The sequence below is a fragment of the Oncorhynchus masou genome, chromosome 12, assembly GCF_036934945.1.
Source record: "Oncorhynchus masou masou isolate Uvic2021 chromosome 12, UVic_Omas_1.1, whole genome shotgun sequence".
NCBI classification, from domain to species: Eukaryota; Metazoa; Chordata; class Actinopteri; order Salmoniformes; family Salmonidae; genus Oncorhynchus; species Oncorhynchus masou.
Window position 1 is genome coordinate 63952243 of NC_088223.1, and position 25493 is coordinate 63977735.

General features: G+C 40.5%; 1 protein-coding gene and 1 long non-coding RNA gene across 2 annotated transcripts; one reads left to right on the plus strand and one right to left on the minus strand.

Moving 5' to 3' along the window:
• Positions 1-5336: 5336 nt before the first annotated feature.
• LOC135550650 (non-histone chromosomal protein HMG-14-like) lies at positions 5337-8530 on the minus strand. Its single transcript, XM_064981663.1, has 6 exons — positions 8350-8530; positions 7032-7058; positions 6812-6841; positions 6685-6720; positions 6482-6586; positions 5337-6310 (listed from the first exon to the last, which is right to left on the minus strand). Exons 1-6 carry the CDS (start codon positions 8365-8367, stop codon positions 6263-6265), a joined length of 264 nt encoding a protein of 87 aa, XP_064837735.1. The 5' UTR covers positions 8368-8530; the 3' UTR covers positions 5337-6262.
• A 468-nt stretch (positions 8531-8998) lies between these two features.
• Positions 8999-17933, plus strand: LOC135550651 (uncharacterized). The gene is made up of 4 exons (XR_010457125.1): positions 8999-9101; positions 13659-13697; positions 13929-14044; positions 17596-17933. It is a non-coding gene; the product is annotated as an uncharacterized LOC135550651 (long non-coding RNA).
• The last annotated feature ends 7560 nt before the right edge of the window (positions 17934-25493 follow it).

Consider the following 25493-nt stretch of genomic DNA (forward strand, 5'->3'; position numbering starts at 1 on the left):
CTTAAAAGACCTTTACTTGAAAATATGGAAAAAAGCTTCAATATTACTGTTTGTCCCTCTTGAGACGCCATAGCCAGTACACACTTCCTCAAAATAGTCCGAATTAATCTAAGATAAATCAAGAAGTCTGTAATTAATTTTGACGTTTTTGCTGCGGTGGTCTTAGTTGTAAAATTTTACATCTAACGAATATGTTTGGTGCAGTTTTTCTCAAGTAAAACATTTAGCATGAAAACTAGTCATCTCTCATTGAATGAAAACAAACACTTAATTGAAGAATCCCATCCATAGTTCCCACTCCTACTAGTAGTACTGTTGACCAATCACCAACAAAAGGGTTACGAAGAGGTGACTTTAGCTACCGAAATTCGATTTTGAACAACTGAAGACCAAAACAAAAAACATCACAAAATTTTGTCATAATATATGCGCAAACTGTTTTGACTGGGAAGCATATGACACGCTTCAATTTTCGTCCGGAAATAGAAAGTGACATATCATTCAAAAGCTACAGCTACAGTCTTTTTGGAAATCGAGGTCAAATCATACTACTGGCGATGTCATAAGAATGCCCCCCCCCCCCCCACAGCAAGGGTCATTTTAAGATGTAATTAGGGTCATTTTAAGATGTAAGGCTTGAAAATCCATTCAGTCATTTTCGCACATTGTAATACAACCCAAACCAGATTTTGCAGTGGTGGCGCTCTAAACATTTGCAAATTCCCATAGAAACACAACCATTTGAAATGCACAGGGCATGTGCAATGTGCCATGCCCTCATTTTTTGTCTTGTGGGAATGATATACATATGAGGAGAAAGCTGGAGTTGTTAGTTTGGTATGTCGTTGGTCTGTTGGTCCTTAAAATATATATTTTTATTTCGCCTTTATTTAACCAGGTAGGCAAGTTGAGAACAAGTTCTCATTTACAATTGCGACCTGGCCAATATAAAGCAAAGCAGTTCGACACATACAACAACACATAGCTATACATGGAGTAAAACAAACATACAGTCAATAATACATTAGCAAAATAAGTCTATATACGATGTGAGCAAATGAGGTGAGATAAGGGAGATAAAGGCAAAAAAGGCCATGGTGGCAAAGTAAATAGAATATAGCAAGTAAAACACTGGAATGGTAGATTTGCAGTGGAAGAATTTGCAAAGTAGAAATAAAAAAAATGGGGTGCAAAGGAGCAAAATAAATATATAAATACAGTAGGGGAAGAGGTAGTTGTTTGGGCTAAATTATAGATGGGCCATGTACAGGTGCAGTAATCTTTGAGCTGCTCTGACAGCTGGTGCTTAAAGCTAGTGAGGGAGATAAGTGTTTCCAGTTTCAGAGATTTTTGTAGTTCCTTCCAGTCATTGGCAGCAGAGAACTGGAAGGAGAGGCGGCTAAAGGAAGAATTGGTTTTGGGGGTGACCAGAGAGATATACCTGCTGGAGCGGGAGACTTTACCTAGCAGGGTCTTGTAGATTACCTGGAGCCAGTGGGTTTGGCGATGAGTATGAAGCGAGGGCCAGCCAACGAGAGCGTACAGGTCGCAATGGTGGGTTGAATATGGGGCTTTGGTGACAAAACGGATGGCACTGTGATAGACTGCATCCAATTTATTGAGTAGGGTATTGGAGGCTATTTTGTAAATGACATCATCGAAGTCGAGGATCGGTAGGATGATCAGTTTTAAGAGGGTATGTTTGGCAGCATGAGTGTGAAGGATGCTTTGTTGCGAAAAAGGAAGCCGATTCTAGATTTAATTTTGGATAGGAGGTGTTTATCGTGAGTCTGGAAGGAGAGTTTACAGTCTAACCAGACACCTAGGTACTTGTAGTTGTCCGCATATTCTAAGTCAGAACCGTCCAGAGTAGTGATGCTGGACGGGTGGGCAGGTGCAGGCAGCGATCGGTTGAAGAGCATGCATTTAGTTTTACTTGTATTTTAGAGCATTTGGAGGCCACGGAAGGAGAGTTATATGGCATTGAAGCTCGTCTGGAGGGTTGTTAACACAGTGTCCAAAGAAGGGCCAGAAGTATACAGAATGGTGTCGTCTGCGTAGAGGTGGATCAGAGACTCACCAGCAACAAGAGCGACATCATTGATGTATACAGAGAAGAGAGTCGGCACAGGAATTGAACCCTGTGGCACCACCATAGAGACTGCCAGAGGCCCGGACAACAGGCTTTGACACACTGAAATCTATCAGAGAAGTAGTTGGTGAACCAGGCGAGGCAATCATTTGAGAAACCAAGGCTATCGAGTCTGCCGATGAGGATGTGGTGATTGACAGAGTCGAAAGCCTTGGCCAGGTCAATGAATACGGCTGCACAGTATTGTTTCTTATCGATGGTGGTTAAGATATCGTTTAGGACCTTGAGCGTGGCTGAGGTGCACCCTTGACCAGCTCTGAAACCAGATTGCATTGCGGAGAAGGTGCGGTGGGGTTCGAAATGGTCGGTAATCTGTTTGTTGACTTGACTTTCGAAGACCTTAGAAAGGCAGTGTAGGATAGATATAGGTCTGTAGCAGTTTGGGTCAAGAGAGTCCCCCCCTTTGAAGAGGGGGATGACCGCAGCTGCTTTCCAATCTTTGGGAATCTCAGACGACACGAAAGAGACGTTGAACAGGCTGGTAATAGGGGTTGCAACAATTTCGGCAGATAATTTTAAAAAGAGAGGGTCCGGATTGTCTAGCCCGGCTAATTTGTAGGGGTCTGGATTTTGCAGCTCTTTCAGAACATCAGCTGACTGGATTTGGGAGAAGGAGAAATGGGGAAGTCTTGGGCGAGTTGCTGTGGGGGGTACAGTGCAGTTGACCGGGGTAGGGGTAGCCTGGTGGAAAGCATGGCCAGCCGTATGTCAAATCAAATCAAATGTATTTATATAACCCTTCGTACATCAGCTGATATCTCAAAGTGCTGTACAGAAACCCAGCCTAAAACCCCAAACAGAAAGCAATGCAGGTGTAGAAGCACGGTGGCTAGGAAAAACTCCCAAGAAAGGCCAAAACTTAGGAAGAAACCTAGAGAGGAACCAGGCAATGTGGGGTGGCCAGTCCTCTTCTGGCTGTGCCGGGTGGAGATTATAACAGAACATGGCCAAGATGTTCAAATGTTCATAAATGACCAGCATGGTCAAATAATAATAAGGGTTAGGGTTAGGGTTAGGGTTAGCAGGTAGTCCTGGGGCATGGTCCTAGGGCTCAGGTCCTCCGAGAGAGAGAAAGAAAGAGAGAATTAGAGAGAGCATATGTGGGGTGGCCAGTCCTCTTCCAGTTCCAGTCCTCGTATGTCAAGTTCTGACCTTTATTGCTGTTGTTTTTGTCAGTATTTAGTATGGTCAGGGTGTGAGTTGGGGTGGTCAGTCTATGTTTGTTTTTCTATGATTTGGGGATTTCTATGTTTCGGCCTAGTATGGTTCTCAATCAGAGGCAGGTGTCATTAGTTGTCTCTGATTGAGAATCATACTTAGGTAGCCTGGGTTTCACTGTTTGTTTGTGGGTGATTGTCTATGTTAGTTGCTTCTGTCAGCACAATCCTTATGATAGCGTCACGGTCGTTATTTGTTTTTGTATTCAGTGTTCAGTACTTTCTTTAATTAAATATTCATCATGAACACATACCACGCGCATTTTGGTCCTCCGATCCTTCTCGCCTCTCCTCTTCAGATGAAGACTGTGATACCGTAGAAAAATGCTTATTGAAATTCTCAATTATAGTGGGTTTATCGGTGGTGACAGAGTTTCCTATCCTCAGTGCAGTGGGCAGCTGGGAGAAGGTGTTCTTATTCTCCATGGACTTTACAGTGTCCCAGAACTTTTTTGAGTTTGTGTTGCAGGAAGCAAATTTCTGCTTGAAAAAGCTAACTGCCTGTGTATATTGGTTTCTAACTTCCCTGAAAAGTTCACAGGGGCTGTTCGATGCTAATGCAGAATGCCATAGGATGTTTTTGTGTTGGTTAAGGGCAGTCAGGTCTGGAGAGAACCAAGGGCTATATCTGTTCCTGGTTCTAAATTTCTTGAATAGGGCATGCTTATTTAAGATGATGAGGGAGGCATTTAAAAAAAAAAAAACAGGCATCCTCTACTGACGGGATGAGGTCAATATCCTTCCAGGATACCTGGGTCAGGGCGATTAGAAAGGCCTGCTCGATGAAGTGTTTCAGCGAGTGTTTGACAGTGATGAGTGGAGATCGCTTGACCGCTGACCCATTACGGATGCAGGCAATGAGGCAGTGATCGCTGAGATCTTGGTTGAAAACAACAGAGGTGTATTTAGAGGGCAAGTTGGTTAGGATGATATCTATGAAGGTGCCCATGTTTACAGCTTTGGGGTGGTACCTGGTAGGTTCATTGGTCATTTGTGTGAGATTGAGGGCATCAAGCTTAGATTGTAGGATGGATGGGGTGTTAAGCATGTTCTAGTTTAGGTCACCTAGCAGCACGAGCTCTGAAGATAGATGGGGGGCAATCAGTTCACATATGGTGTCCAGAGCACAGCTGGAGGTAGAGGGTATATGAATATATAGTGAGTTTCTTTCTTGCAGCCCTACGGTACTTAAATTAGCTATATGTTTGCATTGTAATTTCAGAAAATGTCCTTAATATACAGTATCTACAGTAATAGTGGAAAGATAGTTTCACAATATTTTCCCCCAAAAAAACATATTGGAGCCACACAAAATTGCATTCTAATGGTGCAGCCTTCTTATTGGTCAACAAAAGATGGACCATCTCTTGTTGTCAGATTGACTGGGGCCAGCAATGGGCAAACTTCTAACATCTCTCAGCCCCAGTCCATTTGACAAGAAACTTGCTAGCCCCTGTTAATTTTACAATATTTTTTTACCAAAAAGAAGGCTGCACCATTAGAATGCACTTTTAGTTGGGCCCAATAACATTTTTGGGGATGAAATGTTGTGAAACACAAATGTTCCACTATTTCTGTAGATATGACATTCGACATTACAATGCAAAAACATTACATATAGCTCCTTTAATGTATTTGTGTCAGAGCTCCCTCACAGTATCTTCTGATCTTTATTTTATTTCAAGTTGTGTCCGATTAAGACCTAAACAATGAGGTGAGTTATTACTAATCAGCCACCTCAATTGATCAATCAAGTAAATGGGTGGAGTGAAAACAATGTGCCCATGGAATGAGTCTAGACAGAGTCTAATAACCAAGTAACGTTTTTCATGTCAGTCTCAGAACTGATATTATTTAACTACTGCATTACATATGTGGTCAGAACTGGCATCTAAAATAATTTAGTTTTTACATGATTATTTGGATTCAGACAATGTCCATTTCCATCACACAAAGAACAAAACAAGTACAACCAAATTTTTATTGGTTTGTTTATACCAATCATTACACAGATACATCTATAAACAAAGGATAAAAGAACTGTACACTTGTACTTGATACCTAAACCCCACATGAATATTGCTACTGCTGGTTTGTGTATTTGACAGCTCAAATGGATGTAGTTTCTCAGCATCCAAGGAACCATAATCGTCAGTATATTTAACTCATGTACTTCTTTAGCTTGGCTAAGAACACAATTCCATTTTTTTTACCATACTCACAATGTACCATTACACACTGCATATAGAAAGTTGAAAACCCCTTTTAATAGCAGCTATACAAATTTATTGCAATGCTATCACAGAACAGAGACAACCAAATACACCCAATGCACAGGCCTGATAGGGAGGAACTCCAGTACTAGGGAATAGGTTTATTAAGCAGAATGGTAAAGAAAAACATAATGAGTACAAGAGTTAACATATGGAACACAGTTTAAACACCTTAAAATGTTTCCTCATTATAAACAATTAAACAATGTGTTCCCCCTTGCGTTAATTCATCCCCACAATGCAGGTTACGTATACCTTCCCTCATATAGCCTATGGAATGTTAGTCTCTCAGACAAGCTCTGTTGTTTTGACCGGATCCTGTAAACGACGTGCTTGCATGTTCTTGGTGTAGTAACCTGTCCCATTCCCACCCCTCCCCATATCGAAAATAAAAACCGTTGACATTTACAATGACCATAATTGTTCCAGAGATGTAAAAACATGGGATGCAATGAAATCCCCATCTCAAATTGTATTTTTTATTTCATAAAAAAATGTGTTTCTACAATCAAACTACTAAAAAACCTGCATTTAGAAAATAGTCGATAAAAATATACCCCTGAATTGTACAAGAAAAAGAGGTACAGGGAGCACTGATAAAAGATGTGGTTTGAGAGATGTTATTCGGCCGCCTCTTCCTCCTCTTTCTGTTCAGGTTCTTCTGGTGCCTAAATGTAAAACATAACGGAATAAAACTGTTGCAATAGTTGAGAGAACATATTTATAATTGACATTCATTATCTTATGTTTAAAACAGTATAAGATCATAAACTATCAATATGATGTGTTTTTCTTGTCCTTATAGGACAAAATGCCAACATATCTCTGCAGCCCCTTACCTCTTCCTCAGCTTTGGCTTCTCCATTCTCTGCGGGCACCTCCTTCTCAGGCTCGGTCTTTTTCACCTCTTTAGCCTTCTTGGGCTTAGGTGCTGCCTTCCCCTTCTGTAAATAAATATGTTTAATGGGATAAGACACCGTAAGTCCCCAATTGCAATTCATTTACTAGTAAATGTACATTTGTAATGTCTGCACTTCCTCACCTTTGGCTTGGGCTCTGCCTTTGCAATTGCAGGTTTCTGCAATGAAAGATTTGTGATTCTTTGCTGAAATTCTGTTTTTTTGGGTCCATGTTTAATTAAAGTGTCAATAATGGTGTGTAATACTCACATTTACCAATCTCTCAGATCTCCTCTTAGGCTGAAATATTTCAAAAGAAAAACACCAATTATTTACTCATATAATGGGAACAACGTTTGACATGGGTTGCTGCTGACCCCTGGTGTCAGAACAATGGAATTGTATTTTGAACATTTAAAATTTTACAACCAGGGATCACCTTGATTAAATACAACACACATTATATTTCAGTAAGAGGTGTATGACTCACCTCTGCTGCCTCAACATCAGCGTTTGCCTATAATAATAATAAAATGTTAGTGACAGCTCAGCAGGGCAACCGTGTTAAGCGGGTTTTACTTGGGTGAGGGACAGTTTAAATGCCAAGAGTATTAGGGCAATTATGTAATTCCCAAAAAGGCGTAGAGGTAAGGAAAAGCATTGCAGCGTGTTATGGTCAGTCTCGATATAACTGCTTATTTTTCCTTTTACATCACCCACGGCCTACCTAATAAACGGATAAGTGTCAACTTGCTCAGATCATGTTCCCATTCCCTATGACTATACCATGTTGCCTGTAATCTCTACGGAGAGGGGGGAATACCGACTCCGCCTACTCCCGACGCATTCATTCACTCGTGATGAATGGGATTTGCCAGGCAACATGACTGTGCTCGCTACTCCGACCAGACAGTCTACTATGCGTTCCCGCCATTCATTCGAATTTCAAACTCCGAGATCCTCAGCGATTCTCCAAATGGTTACAGAATCTACTAGAATCCCCAGCAACAAGAGCGCCTCTGTGATGTCGACGAATCGCCATTGCATAACCCAGAATTGGCTCGAGCCAACAAAAGGGCACACGGAAATGTAATTAAACCAAATATTTTAACGATGCAGCACGTTACATTAGCGCACTTAAACGCATTTTACGTAGTTTAACTATGAACTTTTATATTGCAAAATAAGAAAAACGTCGTCAGTGTTCCCCTTGCCCACAAGGGCAGCCATGACACAAGTCTTCGTGCCCTTTTCAAAGCGCCCTAGAAGCAGTCTTCTGCATGTGCATACCGCCCACCGTGCGTTGAGCATTACGCTACCAACAATTAAGTTATATTTTAATGACGCAGTGTTTCAATAAGTGTAAATGCAATGTAATCTAAATGTTATTTGCAATAGACTTTGCCTAGTAAAAAAAAATCGGTCACCAACTTTATTTCTGCAGAATCGCCATCTTACGACGTAGCTAGCGACCTACACCTCTTTGTCCTTTTATAGGTTAATGTATTTGTAAACAACCACCACGAAGACGTGACAAAACCCCAATTTGAAATTGATCTGATATATTAAACACCAAACATGTAACCAGTCCTAATTTTCGAAGACCAAAATCACAGCGTGAATAGGTAGAAAACCCGCCACTTCCCAAATCAAAACAGTCCGATACATTTTAAACTTGATTGAACACAGCAGTGCAACAATGTTGGAGCGGAACAAAACATGGATATGCGGCTACATTTTACATGCAAAAATAAATGCATTTGTTTTATCAAAGGATATATACAACCAATAAAACATATCCCACTTACTTTGCTCCTTTTAGGCATGGCTGTTTTGCGTATAAGTTCAAATAAAGAGGGAAGTGTTCCAAAACGGAGCAAGAAAAATACTGTATGTTGGTATAAGATTCAAACACTACGTTCTATTACAGCGTAGCAAACCTTAATGTTCCATTGGAACAAAACTAGCTCAAACCGGATTGGATTCTCCCCCTCCCTCCCTATTGAATTCATTATAGCATCAATCTGACGGACAAGCTACTCTCCGCCCCTGGTAGCCATTGATTGGCTTTAGGAGCCGTCAACACATTTTCAAATCATAGCGAGATACCTGTGTGAATAATTTTACATGGCAATCAGATCTATATGTATTTGTTTTTAGATGAGCACTCATCAGGGGGTAACTATGACACATTTTTGTTTTTATCTCCATATCGTTTTGCCCATATACCTTTTTATTTTGCAAAAGGTTAAAACTGCAAGCTCCACATACGGATATTCCCTAAACTTACACACAATACCCCTTATTATCAGAATATTATGCTACCAACAATGCATTATCTTAATACATATATTTGAGAAAAATAAAGACAACAGTCCAACTTCACTCGGCAAAAATACAAAGTATTCAGTAAAAATACCCTGCACCCTGAGTAGAAAGAGAGAGGTGTGTGCTTCCCTAGCGACGGCTATTGTAAATAATCAAAGGAAAATGGCGACCGGGGAGGTCTGGTTGCTATTGCAACATTGTCAAAAGGTTGTTACCGTCAATTTCCTCCTATGTGAGTATATAATTCAAGCGGTAACGTTTACAAATTGTAGCCCTATTTTACCGGTAAAGCTGTGTTCAAACTCTGAAGTTGTGTCGACATGTTTCTCTGTAATAGTCTAGCACAGGACATGATGTACGTTCTCCTACTGGGAGAGATTGACAAAGACCGGTGACAAAGGCTGGTGATGGTGACTCAGAGTTTATCTCCCTCTCCAAAACTGTCATTTGCTCTTACATTTACATTTAAGTTTCAACCTTATGACTATCCTTCCTGGCTCTTTTTAGCACCATAAGTAGTAAGGCATCTCCGTGATATAAGGGTAAATGCCACACTTTGGAATATATAAAAACAAAAATGTCATTGATTTTACCGAGTTACAGCTCATATGAGAAAATCTGTCAAAAAAAAAGAAGAAAAAAAAGCAATGGGCCTCAGGAGCTTGTTAGGGGTATTTTTGTGCATTCAAATTGCCATTGATAAAATGCAATTGTGTTCATTGTCTGTAATTTATGCCTGCCCATACCATAACCCCACCATGGGGCACTCTGTTCAAAACGTTGACATCAGCAAACTGCTCGCCCACACAGTGCCGTACTTATGGTCTGCGGTTGTGAGGCCGTTTGGACAAAATGCCAAATTCTCTAAAACGATGTTTGAGGTGGCTTATGGTTGGACATTCCTGCAGTCAGCACGCCAATTGCACACTCCATCAAATCTCCATCACATCTGTGGTGTTGTGTGACAAAACTGCACATTTTAGAGTGTCCTTTTATTGTCCCCAGCCCAAGGTGCACCTGTGTAATGATCGTGGTGTTTAATAAACTTCTTGATATGCCACACCTGTCAGGTGGCTGAATTGTCTTGGCAAGGGAGAAATGCTCACTAAAAGGATGTAAACAAATTTGTGCATTTTAAAGAAATAAGCTTTTTGTGCATATGGAAAATGTCTGGGATCTTTTATTTCAGCTCATGAACATGGGACCAACACTTTACATGTTGTTTATGTTTTTGTTTAGTGTTGTACACAGAAATCTGGTAAACGACATTTTGACCACAGTAGCAAATAGAATAATGTCCATGTATGTTTCCATCAAATCATTAACAGTAGATGACGCTGGGCCAATTGTGTGCCGCCCTATTGGACAACCAATCATGGCCGCTCATGATACACCCTGGAATCGAACAAGGGTCTGTAGTGACACCTCTAGGGCTGAGATGCAGTGCCTTAGACCGCTGTGCCACTCGTGACCCCAATCTGCCATGAATTGGTGCTAATTCCTTTATTTTGTGCAAGCAACCTGCAGCTTGATAACATAATGCCCTGTGATGATAACTTACTGCACAGTTCACGGACAGAATGGCATGTTGATTTTACGAGTATCCCTGATTTCCAATGCTTTCTCAATGGGAGTCATACGTTGACAGTCGGCAGAGATGACGCGTTCATATCCATACAATTTCCACGGACAGAAAGTTCAGATGTGTTGAACTTTTGACGGGCCGATGGATACGCAACCATCCGTTTAGAAAAGAGAGCATTTTATACAGCTAGGACAGTATACCATATACCAGGGTATTTGGAAATAGCTACTGGATTATTTTTTTTAATACCGTTAACTATTTATTTTAAGTTCAGCTACTTATTAATTAAATACCTGCATTCAACTTGAGCAATAGGTTAGAATATAAAGCAGATTGCGTTTTTCATTTTGAGTTTACCATAGTTCCCTAGAACAGTTGAGCCAGTCATGTTTGTTTGTAAATAGCACAAAGCGGGAGCAGGTCCAACTGTGTATTGACAGGGGTCCTGCTTTATACTGAAAGTCACCTGTGTTATTTTTGCTTCAATAGAGTGATCAGGGACCTGCAACTATAGTTTTCCTTCACAGAAAATACATTAATTTTCCTCAGATGACAACAGAAGTGCAACTCTATTTGGCTGGCATCCACCCAAGGCTTAATTAGCTTACAATGAAAAAGCAAGATGTTTTTTGCAAAAACTATACATAGCCATACTTCTGTTTTATAATAGAAAGAATGTAGCCAATGTGGCTACACAGAAAAGTACCATAGAAAATTAGCTACACATAAGTCAGAGTGCTGTCTGTCTGCTGATAGAATGCTGTTTGTGAATGCTAGAGAGGTGCAACTGAAACACCAAATGAGTCTGATGCTGAGTAGAAATTTAAATAAGAAGCATTTCAGCAAGATATTTCTTCTGCATTTTCTTTTTCTTCTGCATGAAAACGAATTGTTCTGTGTTAACACGTACCCTGCGTTTAACTTGCAACTTATCTAAGTGGCTGAATTAATAAGGTGACTGGACAAATTTTGACTTTATGCCATGTTTGAGAAGTCAAAGCCCTTTAAATGCGTTATCTGTACAGCTACCACTGCTATCTTTTTGATATTCTTCAGGTTTTTTTTCTCCTCTCCGTTCTCGGCTGTCTACTTCTCCCCATCTTCTCTGAGCAGGCATGCCCGTTGCCCTAGCGACCCCACACAGACACCGCGTGTACACATGCTGCTCCAGAGCCAGTACTCTTCATGTGCACAATGTCTCTCATTCGCTTCTAAATGTCCAAACTCATCAAAAATTATATTTGGTTGCTCCTACTTCCTACCTACAGTACATTCGGAAATTATGGTAAATTCAATTGATTGGACATGATTTGGAAAGGCACAGATCTGTCTATATAAGGTCCCACAGTTGAGGGTGCATGTCAGACCAAAAACCAAGCCATGAGGTTGAAGGAATTGTCCATAGAGCTCCCAGACAGGATTGTGTTGAGGCACAGATCTGGGGAAGGGTACCAAAACATTTCTGCAGCTTTAAAGATCCCCAAGAACACAGTGGCCTCCATCATTCTTAAATAAAAGGAGTGTGGAACCACCAAGACACTTCCTAGAGCTGGCTGCCCGTCCAAACTGAGCAATCGGAGGGCCTTGATCAGGGGGTTGACCAAGAACCCGATGGTCACTCTGACAGAGCTCCAGAGTTCCTCTGTGGAGATGGGAGAACCTTCCAGAAGGACAACCATCTCTGCATCATTCCACCAATCAGGCCAGATGGAAGCCACTCCTCAGTAAAAGGCACATGACAGCCTGCTTGGAGTTTGCCAAAAGGAACCTAAAGGAGAAACAAGATTCTCTGGTCTGATGAAACTAAGAATGAACTCTTTAGTCTGAGTTCCAAGGGTCACGTCCGGAGGAAACCTGGCACCATCCCTACGGTGAAGCATGGTGGTGGCAGGATCGTGCTGTGGGGATGTTTTTCAGCAGCATGGGGCTGGGAGACGAGTCAGGGTTGAGGGAAAGATGAAAACCTGCTCCAGAGCGCTCAGTAGTGCATTCAAAAGTATTTAGACCCCTTGATTTTGTTAAATTACTAATTGAGTGACTCAGTTAATGACATAACGAGGAAAAACTGCTGATGTGTAAAAGTCTTGCTTGGTTCTCTCTCCTCATTGTATTGTTATTTTTTCATTTTGGTTAATTGATCTGCGGGCCACCAGTTGCCCATCTCTGTTCTAAAGAGATAATTGTTTTCTCTCAAGTCCACACATACAAGTATGCATTGTTCCCTTAACTTCTAGAGATTTTTGTCAAATTAAATGTAGCCTATAGAATATTTACCATTAAAAACACTATTAGTATAATGAGACATGGTGCAGGTATGGCCTTGTTAATATCACAATTTGCTCCATCTTTCTATAGGGGACTCGGTACATGTATGTGAAAAAGGATGTGGGAAAGAAAAAATAGAAAAGAAACAAAGGGCTGGGAGGGAGTGGTGGCCAGGGGTGTTTCAGATAACTGCTCTGAGTGTTCACTTAGGAGGCCTCTGTCACAGCTGCAGCCTGTTGCCATCGGCCTTCTCTTGCCCTCTCTGTTTTCTCATTTTCCCGCTCGATCTCTTGAGTCCCTGACAGTAACAGAGGAAGGAAAAGGGCTCCCTTTCAAGAACGTGCCATTTAGCAGCACACCACTTCCACGGACCAGTGGTGACCCAATACAGGACCATTATTTTGTCCGAATGGAACTAATATATACTTGTAGATACTATACCTCATGCAGATTTATTTTAAGGGAAGAATGTGCTGAAAATTTCTGTTTTCACTAGAGTCAAAGATAATTCTACCACTCCTCTATCATTTCAAATGTGAAACCAAAGCACAATGACACAGTGAAATAATTTAATGGAGAAGTTTTCATATCTTTAGGGTGTTAGCGCCCTTAAATTAATTGTGATGCAGTAAATGCAGCGATCAGTATGAATACATGGAGGGTTTCAAATTAGAATCTCCCATAATCCTCAGGATAGAGCTTGAGGTGGATGAAGGAAGGTAAAGGTGACCTTGACGTGAGACACTTCCTGTGGCTTGACCAAAGCTTCTTTGAGGAGTGGCAACACTTCTGCTGACATCTCCACCCCTTCTAACCAGCTGCCGTACAGTCTCACCTGTTGGCCTTACAGTTCCACTGTGATACTGTCTCTCTGTGTCAGAAACCACACTCTGTTATCAGTTTGTTGCCTGAAGTTTGTATTATTCTCTCTTCCCCCAGTTAATTCCAGAAATGGTCAGCAGGCCACAGTCAAGTACGGTAAGCGATGTAAACCTGAGATGTATGGAGTATAAACTCCTAATATATATATATATATATATATATATAATTAAAATTCATTGGTATATTTTCATAGTCTTATTTCACAATCTTGCAATAGGAAACTATAAAAATATTTAATAGATGTGGGACTATGGATGATGACGGACAGATGCACAGTCCAATGTGAGCAATTGGCAGAGAGTGACGACCTCTCTCTGTCTCTCCCAGGCCGTCCTGATGATGTCTCTGATCTGGAAGTACTATGCTGACCCAGTGACGGTTCTGCCCAGTAAGTGGCTTTTCTCCTCTAGAGCGAATGGTGGCCTTCCCATCTGGAGTAGCAGGTAAGCCAGATTACAGTGCCTGCCCTGAGAGGGGCTCTTAACACCAGGTGGGGTTGCGTCTTCAATGGCTCCCTATGTAGTGTGCTATTGTATTAATGCTCTTCCAGGGCTCCAGACTGCGACCATATAGTTGTATTTTGTTACCCTTTGACTTGGCTTTGCAAGTTACATTTTTTGTTAGTCACACTGGTGCGAGCTGTACATTCTACCTGGTCACCTCACTCAAAACGTCTTGTTTTTTTTGCGCATAAAACCATTATTTGGTCTAACGATGAAGTGCATGATTCCTGTAATGAAAGTGTCTGCCCTGTTGCTGTGCCTGGTTCACACTTTTACAATCGAGATATATGATATGGCTTTGAAATACAGAGCTGTGCATCGGCCATTAGGAGTGCACTAGGCCTCATTGGGTAGTAGGTTTGAACTTGGTAAGAAATCAATTGTGTTCAATGCATTGAACTCGTTAAAACATTTATACATTTTCCCAAGTGTATAATAAGACATTTTTATTTCACCTTTATTTAACCTGGTAGGCCAGGTTGAGAACAAGTTCTCATTTACAACTGTGACCTGGCCATGACAAAGCAAAGCAGTGCGACAAATAAGAAAAAAAATCCAGAAAATCACATTGTAGGATTTTTAATTTATTTATTTGCAAATTATGGTGGAAAATAAGTATTTGGTCAATAACAAAAGTTTATCTCAATACTTTGTTATATATCCTTTGTTGGCAATGACAGAGGTCAAACGTTTTCTGTAAGTCTTCACAAGGTTTTCACACACTGTTGCTGGTATTTTGGCCAATTCCTCCATGCATATCTCCTCTAGAGCAGTGATGTTTTGGGGCTGTTGCTGGGCAACAGGGACTTTCAACTCCCTCCAAAGATTTTCTATGGGGTTGAGATCTGGAGACTGGCTAGGCCACTCCAGGACCTTGAAATGCTTTTTACGAAGCCACTCCTTCGTTGCCCGGGCGGTGTGTTTGGGATCAATGTCATGCTGAAAGACCCAGCCACGTTTCATCTTCAATGTCCTTGCTGATGGTAGGCTTTGTTACTTTGGTCCCCGCTCTCTGCAGGTCATTCACTATGTCCCCCTGTGTGGTTCTGAGATTTTTGCTCACCGTTCTTGTGATCATTTTGTCCCCACGGGGTGAGATCTTGCGTGGAGCCCCAGATCGAGGGAGATTATCAGTGGTCTTGTATGTCTTCCATTTCCTAATAATTTCTCCCACAGTTGATTTCTTCAAACCAAGCTGCTTACCTATTGCAGATTCAGTCTTCCCAGCCTGGTGCAGGTCTACAATTCTGTTTCTGGTGTCCTTTGACAGCTCTTTGGTCTTGGCCATAGTGGAGTTTGGAGTGTGACTGTTTGAGGTTGTGGACAGGTGTCTTTTATACTGATAACAAGTTCAAACAGGTGCCATTAATACAGGTAACGAGTGGAGGACAGAGGAGCCTCTTAAAGAAGAAGTTACAGGTCTGTGAGAGCCAGAAATCTTGCTTGTTTGTAGGTGACCAAATACTTATTTTCCACCATAATTTGCAAATAAATTCATAAAAAATCATACAATGTGATTTTCTGGATTTTTTTTCTTCTCATTTTGTCTGTCATAGTTGAAGTGTACCTATGATGAAAATTACAGGCCACTCTCATCTTTAAGTGGGAGAACTTGCACAATTGGTGGCTGACTAAATACTTTTTTGCCCCACTGTATATATGTATAGATGTGTGTGTGTGTATATATATATATATTACACATATATATTACACATATATATATATATACTGTATCCCACACTATCTATTGAATCTTACCCGCTCTGTCACTGCTCATCCATATATTTTACATATTCTAATCCCATTCCTTTACTAGATTGTGTGTATTAGGTTTTGTTGTGGAGTTGTTAGATATTACCTGTTAGATACTGCTGCACTGTCGGATCTAGAAGCCTAAGCATTTCGCTACACTCGCAATAACATCTGCTAACCATGTGTATGTGACCAATAAAATTTGATTTGATTTGATGAAACTTGCTCTCATGAGGTCCGCTACAGGAAAAGACCCAGAGTTGTCTCTGCTGCAGAAGTTCATTAGAGTTACCATCCTCAGAAATTGCAGCCCAAATAGTGCACATAAAGATGAAGGCAAATTGAAAATAAAAAAACATCTGTATCTTCTGGTGCCCTAATTTTGACTTTCAAATCTAAAGAATTATAGCCTATTTGTTAACCTAACAATCATGACAATCACTAGATTAGGTTGCAAATCAAAATCTTTTCAATCATGCATTCCTGCTTGGACATGTTAGATGTAACAACTTATTTATTGAATACCAGTAGTTTATTACACATCTTATAAAGCATTATGAATGACTTGATAATATAATTACAAATATTTCTATTGTGTGACGCTGTAATTAATTTTTGTTGGGGTGCGAGCAAATCATGGTCTGGTGCCATCAACTGAAAAAGTAGTCTGGAGCGCTGTATTCAATCCATTCAACTCAATGTCTGTTTTGTTTTAAAAGTCTGACTAGAACCGAGCAAGGATTTTACCTTCACAGGTAGAGGTTTACATGGGCTCAATGTGAACAGAATTAATACCAGTTCCCCAAGCTTTAAAGTCATACACTGAGTATACAAAACATTTTAAGAACACCTTCCTAATATTGAGTGCCCCCCCCCCCCCACACTCTACAAGGTGTCAAAAGCGTTCCACATGGATACTGGCCCATGTTGACGCCAATGCTTCCCACGGTTGTGTCAAGTTGGCTGAATGTCCTTTTGGGTCACCACCATTCTTGATACACACAGGAAACTGTTGAATGTGGAAAAACCCAGCAGTGTTGCAGTTCTTGACACAAACCGGTGGGCCTGTCAGCTACTACCATACCCCGTTCAAAGGCACTTAAATATTTTGTCTCGCAAATTCACCCTCTGAATGGCACACATACACAATCCAAGACTTTTAAATCATTCCTTAACCTGTATCCTCCCCTTCATCTACACTGATTTGAAGTGTATTTAGCAAGTGGCATCAATAAGAGATCATAGCTTTCACCTGGATTCCCCTGGTCAATCTACAGGGGTCTGAATACTTTCCAAATGCACTGTATGTCATGGAAATGTTCTTGTTTTGTACATTCTGTGTATTTTGGAGAACTTTTCCTCAGCTCTGTTTAAACCCTAAACCAAGACACTTCCTAGAGCTGGCTGCCCGTCCAAACTGAGCAATCGGAGGGCCTTGATCAGGGGGTTGAGCATTATGAATGACTTGATAATATAATTACAAATATTTCTATTGTGTGACGCTGTAATTAATTTTTGTTGGGGTGCGAGCAAGTCTCTGTTTCTCTGAGAACAGTAATACCTACGGATCTTCATAAGTCCCTGCCTGTAAATTTGTCACATTTTCATGGTTTGCATTTTTTAGCTTGATCTGTGACTTTCAGAATCTTGAACGCTTACGTTTAGGAATCAGGTTAGATGACATGGATCTGGTCTCTGGGACTGTATCTAACTAACCAGCTCTTGTGCCTGTGTTTCAGATGGCGTTGGAATCCCATGGTGGCTCGTTGTTTGTAACAAGGCTGTTACATTTTGATAAACCATCAGGATTGTTTTGTAGCATTTCCTTTCTTTACCAATCCATTCCTCGTCACAAAACTACATCAGACTTCTCAAAGTTGTCTTATGAACTAAGTCTGGCTTAATAATGGTTACAATTTGTTCCTTTTCTAAATGATTCAAGCCATATCACTCTTTTACCTACATGCAACAGTGTTCTGCTTAGCATCTTTGTTTGTCGGTTGCCTACTTTATAACCCTCTTCCAGAATTATTATTATTATTATTTTGACTTATCAATAAAAACCTGCAAAACATTATTTGTGCTTGGCATTGTAAGTTAAAGGGGGGCTGAACTTCCTAATTTGGCCTTATTTTGGGGCTTTGCTCATTAGAAATGCTAGCGGCCATGACAGTAGCGAAACGAGAGTTGTGTTGGGGGTGTGGTTTGATGTAGATGTTTCGTGGGTGTTTCTTTGCCATTCATTAACAACAAACAAGGGCGGTAACGTTAATGTAGTGACGGGTCATCCCTTGCATCTATAACCCGAAATCATAAACCCTGCCCATTTCTAAAAATGAGATGAGATTTTAAACCTAACCTTAACCATACTGCTAACCTTATGCTTACCGCTAAATTTAATGGAAGCCTGTGGAATCTGCCTTTGTGGCAATAATAATTTATTGAACTGGTGTAGTGCTTTTCTTACAGAAAATGATCTCAAAGCGCATAAAAAGCAAAACAAACAACAAATGTAAATTGAGATGGTAGAGATCAGTGTTGTAGTACACGATTTGTCGCAGTGTTGGATACATCTGTGCTCTGTCTTGTTTTGGACAGTGAAACCAGCGGATTAAAAAACAAATTATCAGCTTCCATTCAGTCAACATATAAAACCTCTTAGCCAGGCCAAAATTATTTACTTCTTTCTTGAAACATGAATATCTTAACAGCCTTAATATCTAATATAGACATGTTTGCGCAGTGGCAAACCTATAAACCTTCAGTGTGTGTCAGTTTCATGATTCTGAAAGGACAACAACTGTAATACCAGCGCACTCGTGTAGTAGAGTGCATTTTTTTGTAAAACACAAAGGGCCAGTGATGTAGTGGAGGGATATGCGCAGGTATTGCTTAATTTATTTTCAGTGGGCATTGCCTATAATCACGTTTTAACCCCTACTGATGCGTATCAAAGTAGTGTAGTGGAGAAATCCTGCACAAAGTAGCCAACACAACCGCAAAGCACGTGATATAAATTCACAGCGTGCCGCACACATCCTAGTTTCAACGGAATATTATCTGCAGGCAGCATGTGTGCAGCTCTCAACTGGTTTTGGCATGGAGCAGCTCACAGAAGAATGACATTGTTAGCCGGGTAGGAAAGACGTTTAAATATAGGATAGCTACCAGTAAATGCTGACAAAGGCAACAATCGGTATGCAAACCAGGTATTTAAAAAGTTAATCCGAAGTGTTAGTAGGCTATTTGTGATGCGCAATTGTCATGATAAACTGTTTGCATCAGGGGCGTAGACATGGATGGGCCTGGGTGGACAGAGGCCCACCCACTTGTGGAGCCAGGTCCTGACAGGCCCACACAATCAGATATAAGCATTGTCGTGGATTTAGGCCTTAACCTTTTTTTTAAATAAATTGTTGATGTTGAGAGTGGAAATCAAAAAAATCTATAGGAAAACTCATAAAAAACCTAGGGTTTTCACAGGGTGCCTTTCCTTCGCTGGGTGGGCCGTTTGGGGACTTTTAGAGTATACCCACTTCTCCAGGCACCACTGCATAGGGCTGATGGAAAGACAGCAGTCACACACAGCATGATGTTAAAGGATAAGCAGTTCATAAACTCTGACATAATAAGCCAGTAGGGCCCAATCATAAGAATACAAAAACGCAACCATTAAACATTTCCCAGTCAAAATGTAGAACTATTACTTCCCATTGCAAAAAACATTTAACTTTTAGCACACACGGAAACCTAAAGTTTAAAGTGGAACTGCCAGCGTTTTAACTACTTTGCATATATGAAATAAACAGACAATCATATCAGTTAAAAGTATCAAATTCCCCTCATATTGTTTTTCAGTGGCTATACACAGGTAGAGATTTGGGTGTCATTTGGTTAGCTAGCAAGAACTTGAAAGACTGTTATCCAGTTAGCATATCTATTGCGTTCGCAAATACACTCTGGCTATGTACTTCGATTTAAGAGCACTCTCGTTTGAGTGTACCAGAGTGCAGAACAAATGATGAATTTATGAACGCGCAACACCAACTGAATATGACCGGTGTCAGTAAACGTAGGCAAAAAAAATCCTAATTAGTCAAAAACGCCCTAGATAACATGTAAACAGCCTAACCAGCTCTGCTACAGCGAGTAAAATGGTCGGGCTGAGATGTTCTCTCATTTGTGTCTGGAAGTAGCAAGCTAGCCAACTTTAGCTAGTTAGCTTGGGTGCTTCGTTGGGACAAGAATGCATTGGCAGGCAAGATGCAGAAGGATGAGGAGGCTACAATTCCCCATCGTTTATCAGTGCAATTTTGACAGCCAACTAGATTCAAAAGTTTGTGAGGGTTTATCTAATGTTCCTTCGTTTGATTTTAGCTCTTCTTGCTCTGGCTAGCATTATTTGTTGATCTTGTTGATGTGCATAACTGAAGAAGAGAGAGCCGACCTTTTTCATGATTGTTTGATCAAGACTGATGTGTCTATTAATGGTCCAAACGCATGGCCACTTTCCCACTCTATATTGCTATAGGGTTTTCACAAATTCCTTAGCATATGTAATTATGAAAATGTCTATCTAAGTGGTTGCTTGTCAGAACATGTAAAAATAAAGTGTAATACTTCATGGGGGTGTATATGAACAGATTTTAATAAGATTTCATGTTGCTAAAATGCTGTCAGTTCCACTTTAAATGCATCAATGTTTCACACACATACAGTATTTTCGGAAAGTAATCAGACTAGGGATGCACTATATATCGGTGAGCATATCGGAATCGGCCGATATTAGCTAAAAATGCTAACATCGGTACCGGCCAGATGTCTAGTTTAACACCGATGTTAACAACCGACGTCAAAGCTATCGTGCATACCTATATAACCTAGGTACATAACGTAATGACTCAAGATAACATTTTGCGCTGCATGTGCAACACAGCATTCCCAACCTAGCCCACAATATCTGCTGTGTGAATCGAGCAGTCAAGTTGAGCAGTCATTTGAAAGAGTAAGAACATTTCAGCGAGGCAAGTCAAAGGCGAAATCCATTAAAGCCAAGATAACAGAATTCATTGCCCTTGACAATCAACCTTTCTCTGTCGTGGGTGATGTTGGCTTTCGGGCACCGGTACACACTACCAAATCAGCTATTTTTTTTTTGCACAGTAATAGCGTCACAACATGCATACAATGGAACGCTATTTGGGTCTTTATGTGGCAAAAAATATATAGTAGCACTGTCAAAGCTGTAGAAAAAAGTCTGCAAACAAGCAAACATCGGCCATGAACGATGTGTTTACAATACCGCGTTGGTAATAAAGCATTATTTGTTCGACCGCAACTTCTGTGGCAGCTAGCTTTTGCTTGGTACCTAGCTAGCACCAATATAACCAGCTAGCAGTCATTTTCATTATTCTAAGCAATGATTTAGGAATCCTTGTGAGTAAGTATTGCTTGCCTATTGAAATTGAACTTCGGTTCATGAAAATAAATGGCTAGCCAGCTACTTAACCCTGTTTCCTGAAGCTAACGTTAGAAGCAGCCAGCTAGCTTCACCTGGCTAATGAGGCTCGACCGGACCGGGTTATGTTGTTGTGAAGCTAGCCACAATAAGGAGTAGGGCACAATAGTGGAATTTGCGGTTTGCCTTCAAAATATAGTATGTCATTGACAGTGATGCAAATTAATACAAATAGTGGAATCATGCCATACTTTTATTTTGAAGGTTAAGTCCACTATTGTGGCTAATCCTTATTGTCGTTAGCTTCATATAGATGGGTACTACCACCATTAATCAAATAAGAACTGTCTTATAAAATAGGGTTATTTTAGATTTATTTATATTTCACCTTTATTAATTTAACCAGGTAGGCTAGTTGAGAACAAGTTCTCATTTGCAACTGCGACCTGGCCATGATAAAGCAAAGCAGTGTGACACAGACAACCACACAGAGTTACATATGGAGTAATGCTGGCCTTCTAAAAGAAGCTGATCTACCTGATCTTTCACACACACCGTTCAAATGTTTGGGGCCACTTAGAAATGTCCTTCTTTTAGAAGGCCAGCATCCCGGAGTCGCCGCACATACATACATGCATTCATGCATACATACATACAGTTGAAGAAGGAAGTTTACAAACACTAATGTTGGAGTCATTAAAACTTGTTTTTCAACCACTCCACAAATTTATTGTTAACAAACTATACTTTTGGCAAGTCGGTTAGGACATCTACTTTGTGCATGACACACGTAATTTTTCCAACAATTGTTTACAGACAGATTATTTCACTTATAATTAACTTAATCAAATTTCCATTGGGTCAGAGGTTTACATACACTAAATTGACTGTGCCTTTCAACTGCTCGGAAAATTCTAGAAAATGACGTCATGGCTTTAGAAGCATCTGATGGGCTAATTGACATTATTTGAGTCAATTGGAGGTGTACCTGCTAATGTATTTCAAGACCTACCTTCAAACTCAGTGCATCTTTGCTTGACATCAAGGAGAAAATCAAAAGACCTCAGAAAAACAATTGTAGACCTCCACAAGTCCGCTTCATCCTTGGGAGCAATTTCCAAATGCCTGAAGGTACCACGTTCATCTGTACAAACAATAGTATGCAAGTATAAACACCATGGGACCACAAAGCCATTATACTGCTCAGGAAGGAGACTCATTCTGTCTCCTAAAGATGATTGTACTTTGTCGCGAAAAGTGCAATCAAATCCCAGAACAACAGCAAAGGACCATGTGAAGATGCTGGAGGAAACGGGTACAAAATAATCTATATCCACAGTAAAACGAGTCCTCTATCACCATAACCTGAAAGGCCGCTCAGCAAGGAAGAAGCCACTGCTCCAAAACTGCCATAAAAAAGCCAGACTACAGTTTGCACCTGCACATAGGGACAAAGATTGTACTTTTTGGAGAAATGTCCTCTGGTCTGATGAAACAGAAATAGAACTGTTTGACCATAATGACTATTATGTTTGGAGGAAAAAGGGGGAGGCTTGCAAGCCGAAGAACAACATCCCAACCGTGAAGCACAGGGGTGGCAGCATCATGTTGTGGGGGTGCTTTGCTGCAGGAGGGACTGGTGCACTTTACAAAATAGATTGCATCATGAGGAAGGAACAATGGGTCTTCCAAATGGACAATGACCCCAAGCATACTTCCAAAGTTGTGGCAAAATGGCTTAAGGACAACAAAGTCAAGGTAAGTCATTCTGCTACCTAAGAATAGTATAGCCCCATTTACTGGCTCAAATAGTTGACCAATCGGCCTGTTACCAGCACTTAGTAAATTTGGGGGAAAAACAGATAAAAATACACCTTATGGAACAGCAGGGACTGTGAAGCAACACAAACATAGGCACAGACAAATGCATACACACACAATAACATATGCAGTATAGACACACACGTACACATGGATTTTGTGTTGTAGATACCCGGTAGTGGAGTAGGGGCCTGAGGGCACACACTTAGTAGGTTGTGAAATCTGTTGTGAATATATTGTAATGTTTTTAAATTGTATAACAGCCTTAATTTTGCTGGACTCCAGGAAGAGCCTTGGCAGCATCTAATGGGGATCCATAATAAATACAAATACAAATCCTTGATGAAAACCTGCTCCAGAGCGCTCTGGACCTCAGACTGGGGCAAAGGTTAACCTTTCAGAAGGACAACAACCCTAAGCACACAGCTAAGACAAAGCAGGAATGGCTTCAGAACAAGTCTCTGAATGTCCTTGAGTGGCCTGGATTTGAACCTGATCGAATATCTCTGGAGAGACCTGAAAATGGCTGTGCAGCGACGCTCCCCATCTCACCTGACAGAGCTTGAGAGGATCTGCAGAGAAGAACTGCAGAAACTCCCCAAATACAGGTATGCCAAGCTTGTAGCGTCATGCCCAAGAAGACTCGAGGCTGTAATCACTGCCAGAGGTGCTTCAGCAAAGTACTGAGTAAAGAATCTGAATACTTATGTAAATGTGATATTTCCGTTTTTTATTTTGAATACATTTGCAAACATTTCTAAAAACCTGTTTTTGATTTGTCATTATGGGGTATTGTGTGTAGATTGATGAGGGGGGAAATCATTTTTATCAATTTTAGAATAAGGCTGTAACGTAACAAAACTTGGAAAAAGAAGGGGTCTGAATACTTTCTGAACTCATTATGCAAATCTTCCTCTCACTTTACACTTTAGGGAGAGGCTACTCACAAAAATGCTAAAGTTTAATATAGAATAGTACAGTACTTACTATAGAATTATGTTGTAAACTGTAGAATACTATACACTGTATCCCTCTCGTGTCGTACTTAGTATAGAATTTTGTTGTAAATTGTAGTAAGTACTAACATATTATCCACACACAAAAGAACACTGTGGTAAATACTACAGAAATATCTGCAAAAACACTACACACCGCAAAAACCTTTTAAAAACTATAGTAATTACTACCCATTTGCATTTTCTTTATTAATCCTTTTATTTAACCAGGCAAGTCAAACAAATTCTTATTTACAATGACAGCCTAGGAACCGTGGGTTAACTGCTTTGTTCAGGGGAAGAACAATATATATATTTTTTTTACCTTGTCAGCTCGGGGATTCAATCGAGCAACCTTTCGGTTACTGGCCCAATGCTCTAACCACTAGGCTACCTGCATATACCCTGCCCATTCTCCTCCCCATATCCCAATTTGTGCCACCCGTAAGTGAGAGACCTACATGCCAAGTATAGACCATATATTATGTTCCCTATGGTTATATGAAAAAGTACAGGCTCTGACCTTTGTTCAGAACCCATTCCTACCTACATACATACATGCATACCTACCTACATGTTATGGAAAGTATTTTTAATATTTCTCTAGTAGGTTCCCTCAAGGAGAACCCCTCCCACTTCTACATGACGTAAAATCTGTAGTGCACTTTCCTGCCAAAGGATGGCGCCACAAATTTACAATAACAGACAGATGGGGTTCTTGTTTCTCCTGCCCACAGAGGAGGCAGGATCCACCAAACGTTGGCCTGTGGGTGACTTTATTTGCATAAAGTTCTGTAAAATCACCAGGAAATAATCTCAGTGATTTTACTTTCGGAAAAATTGTGAAATACTGTGGTATATATGATCATTATTAGGATGTAGTTAGCTTTCCTAGACATATTGTGAACAGCATGTAGGGATAAAAAATAGAAATGATCTGTGTTTGACTTTCCATTTGTACCAGCCAGGACATGGACTATAAATGCTTGGGTAACTTGTGAGGGAATAAATTGTGTGCTACTTTGCTGTGTAATTACCCTATAGTAACAGCCAGCTCCCGAGACATAGAACAGTATCTAGTTGACCTTGTCTTTAAACCTGACCAGATCCCTCTTATCAACACTCATCAATTGTCCGTCAGTGCTCCACATGCCACCCCAGTAGGAGTGTGACCTCTTCAGGTGGCCTCTGGTTATGATGACACCTGCACTGGGGGGACACCTGTTCAGTGTGATATTGACTTATGTGGTGTTTATACTTGTTGTTTTACCATACATGTTGCTGACTGCTAGTTGAAGATATAATTAACTGTACCTACTGCATTTACTGATATATCATTTTTTTTCTCTGTGCCTTAATACTT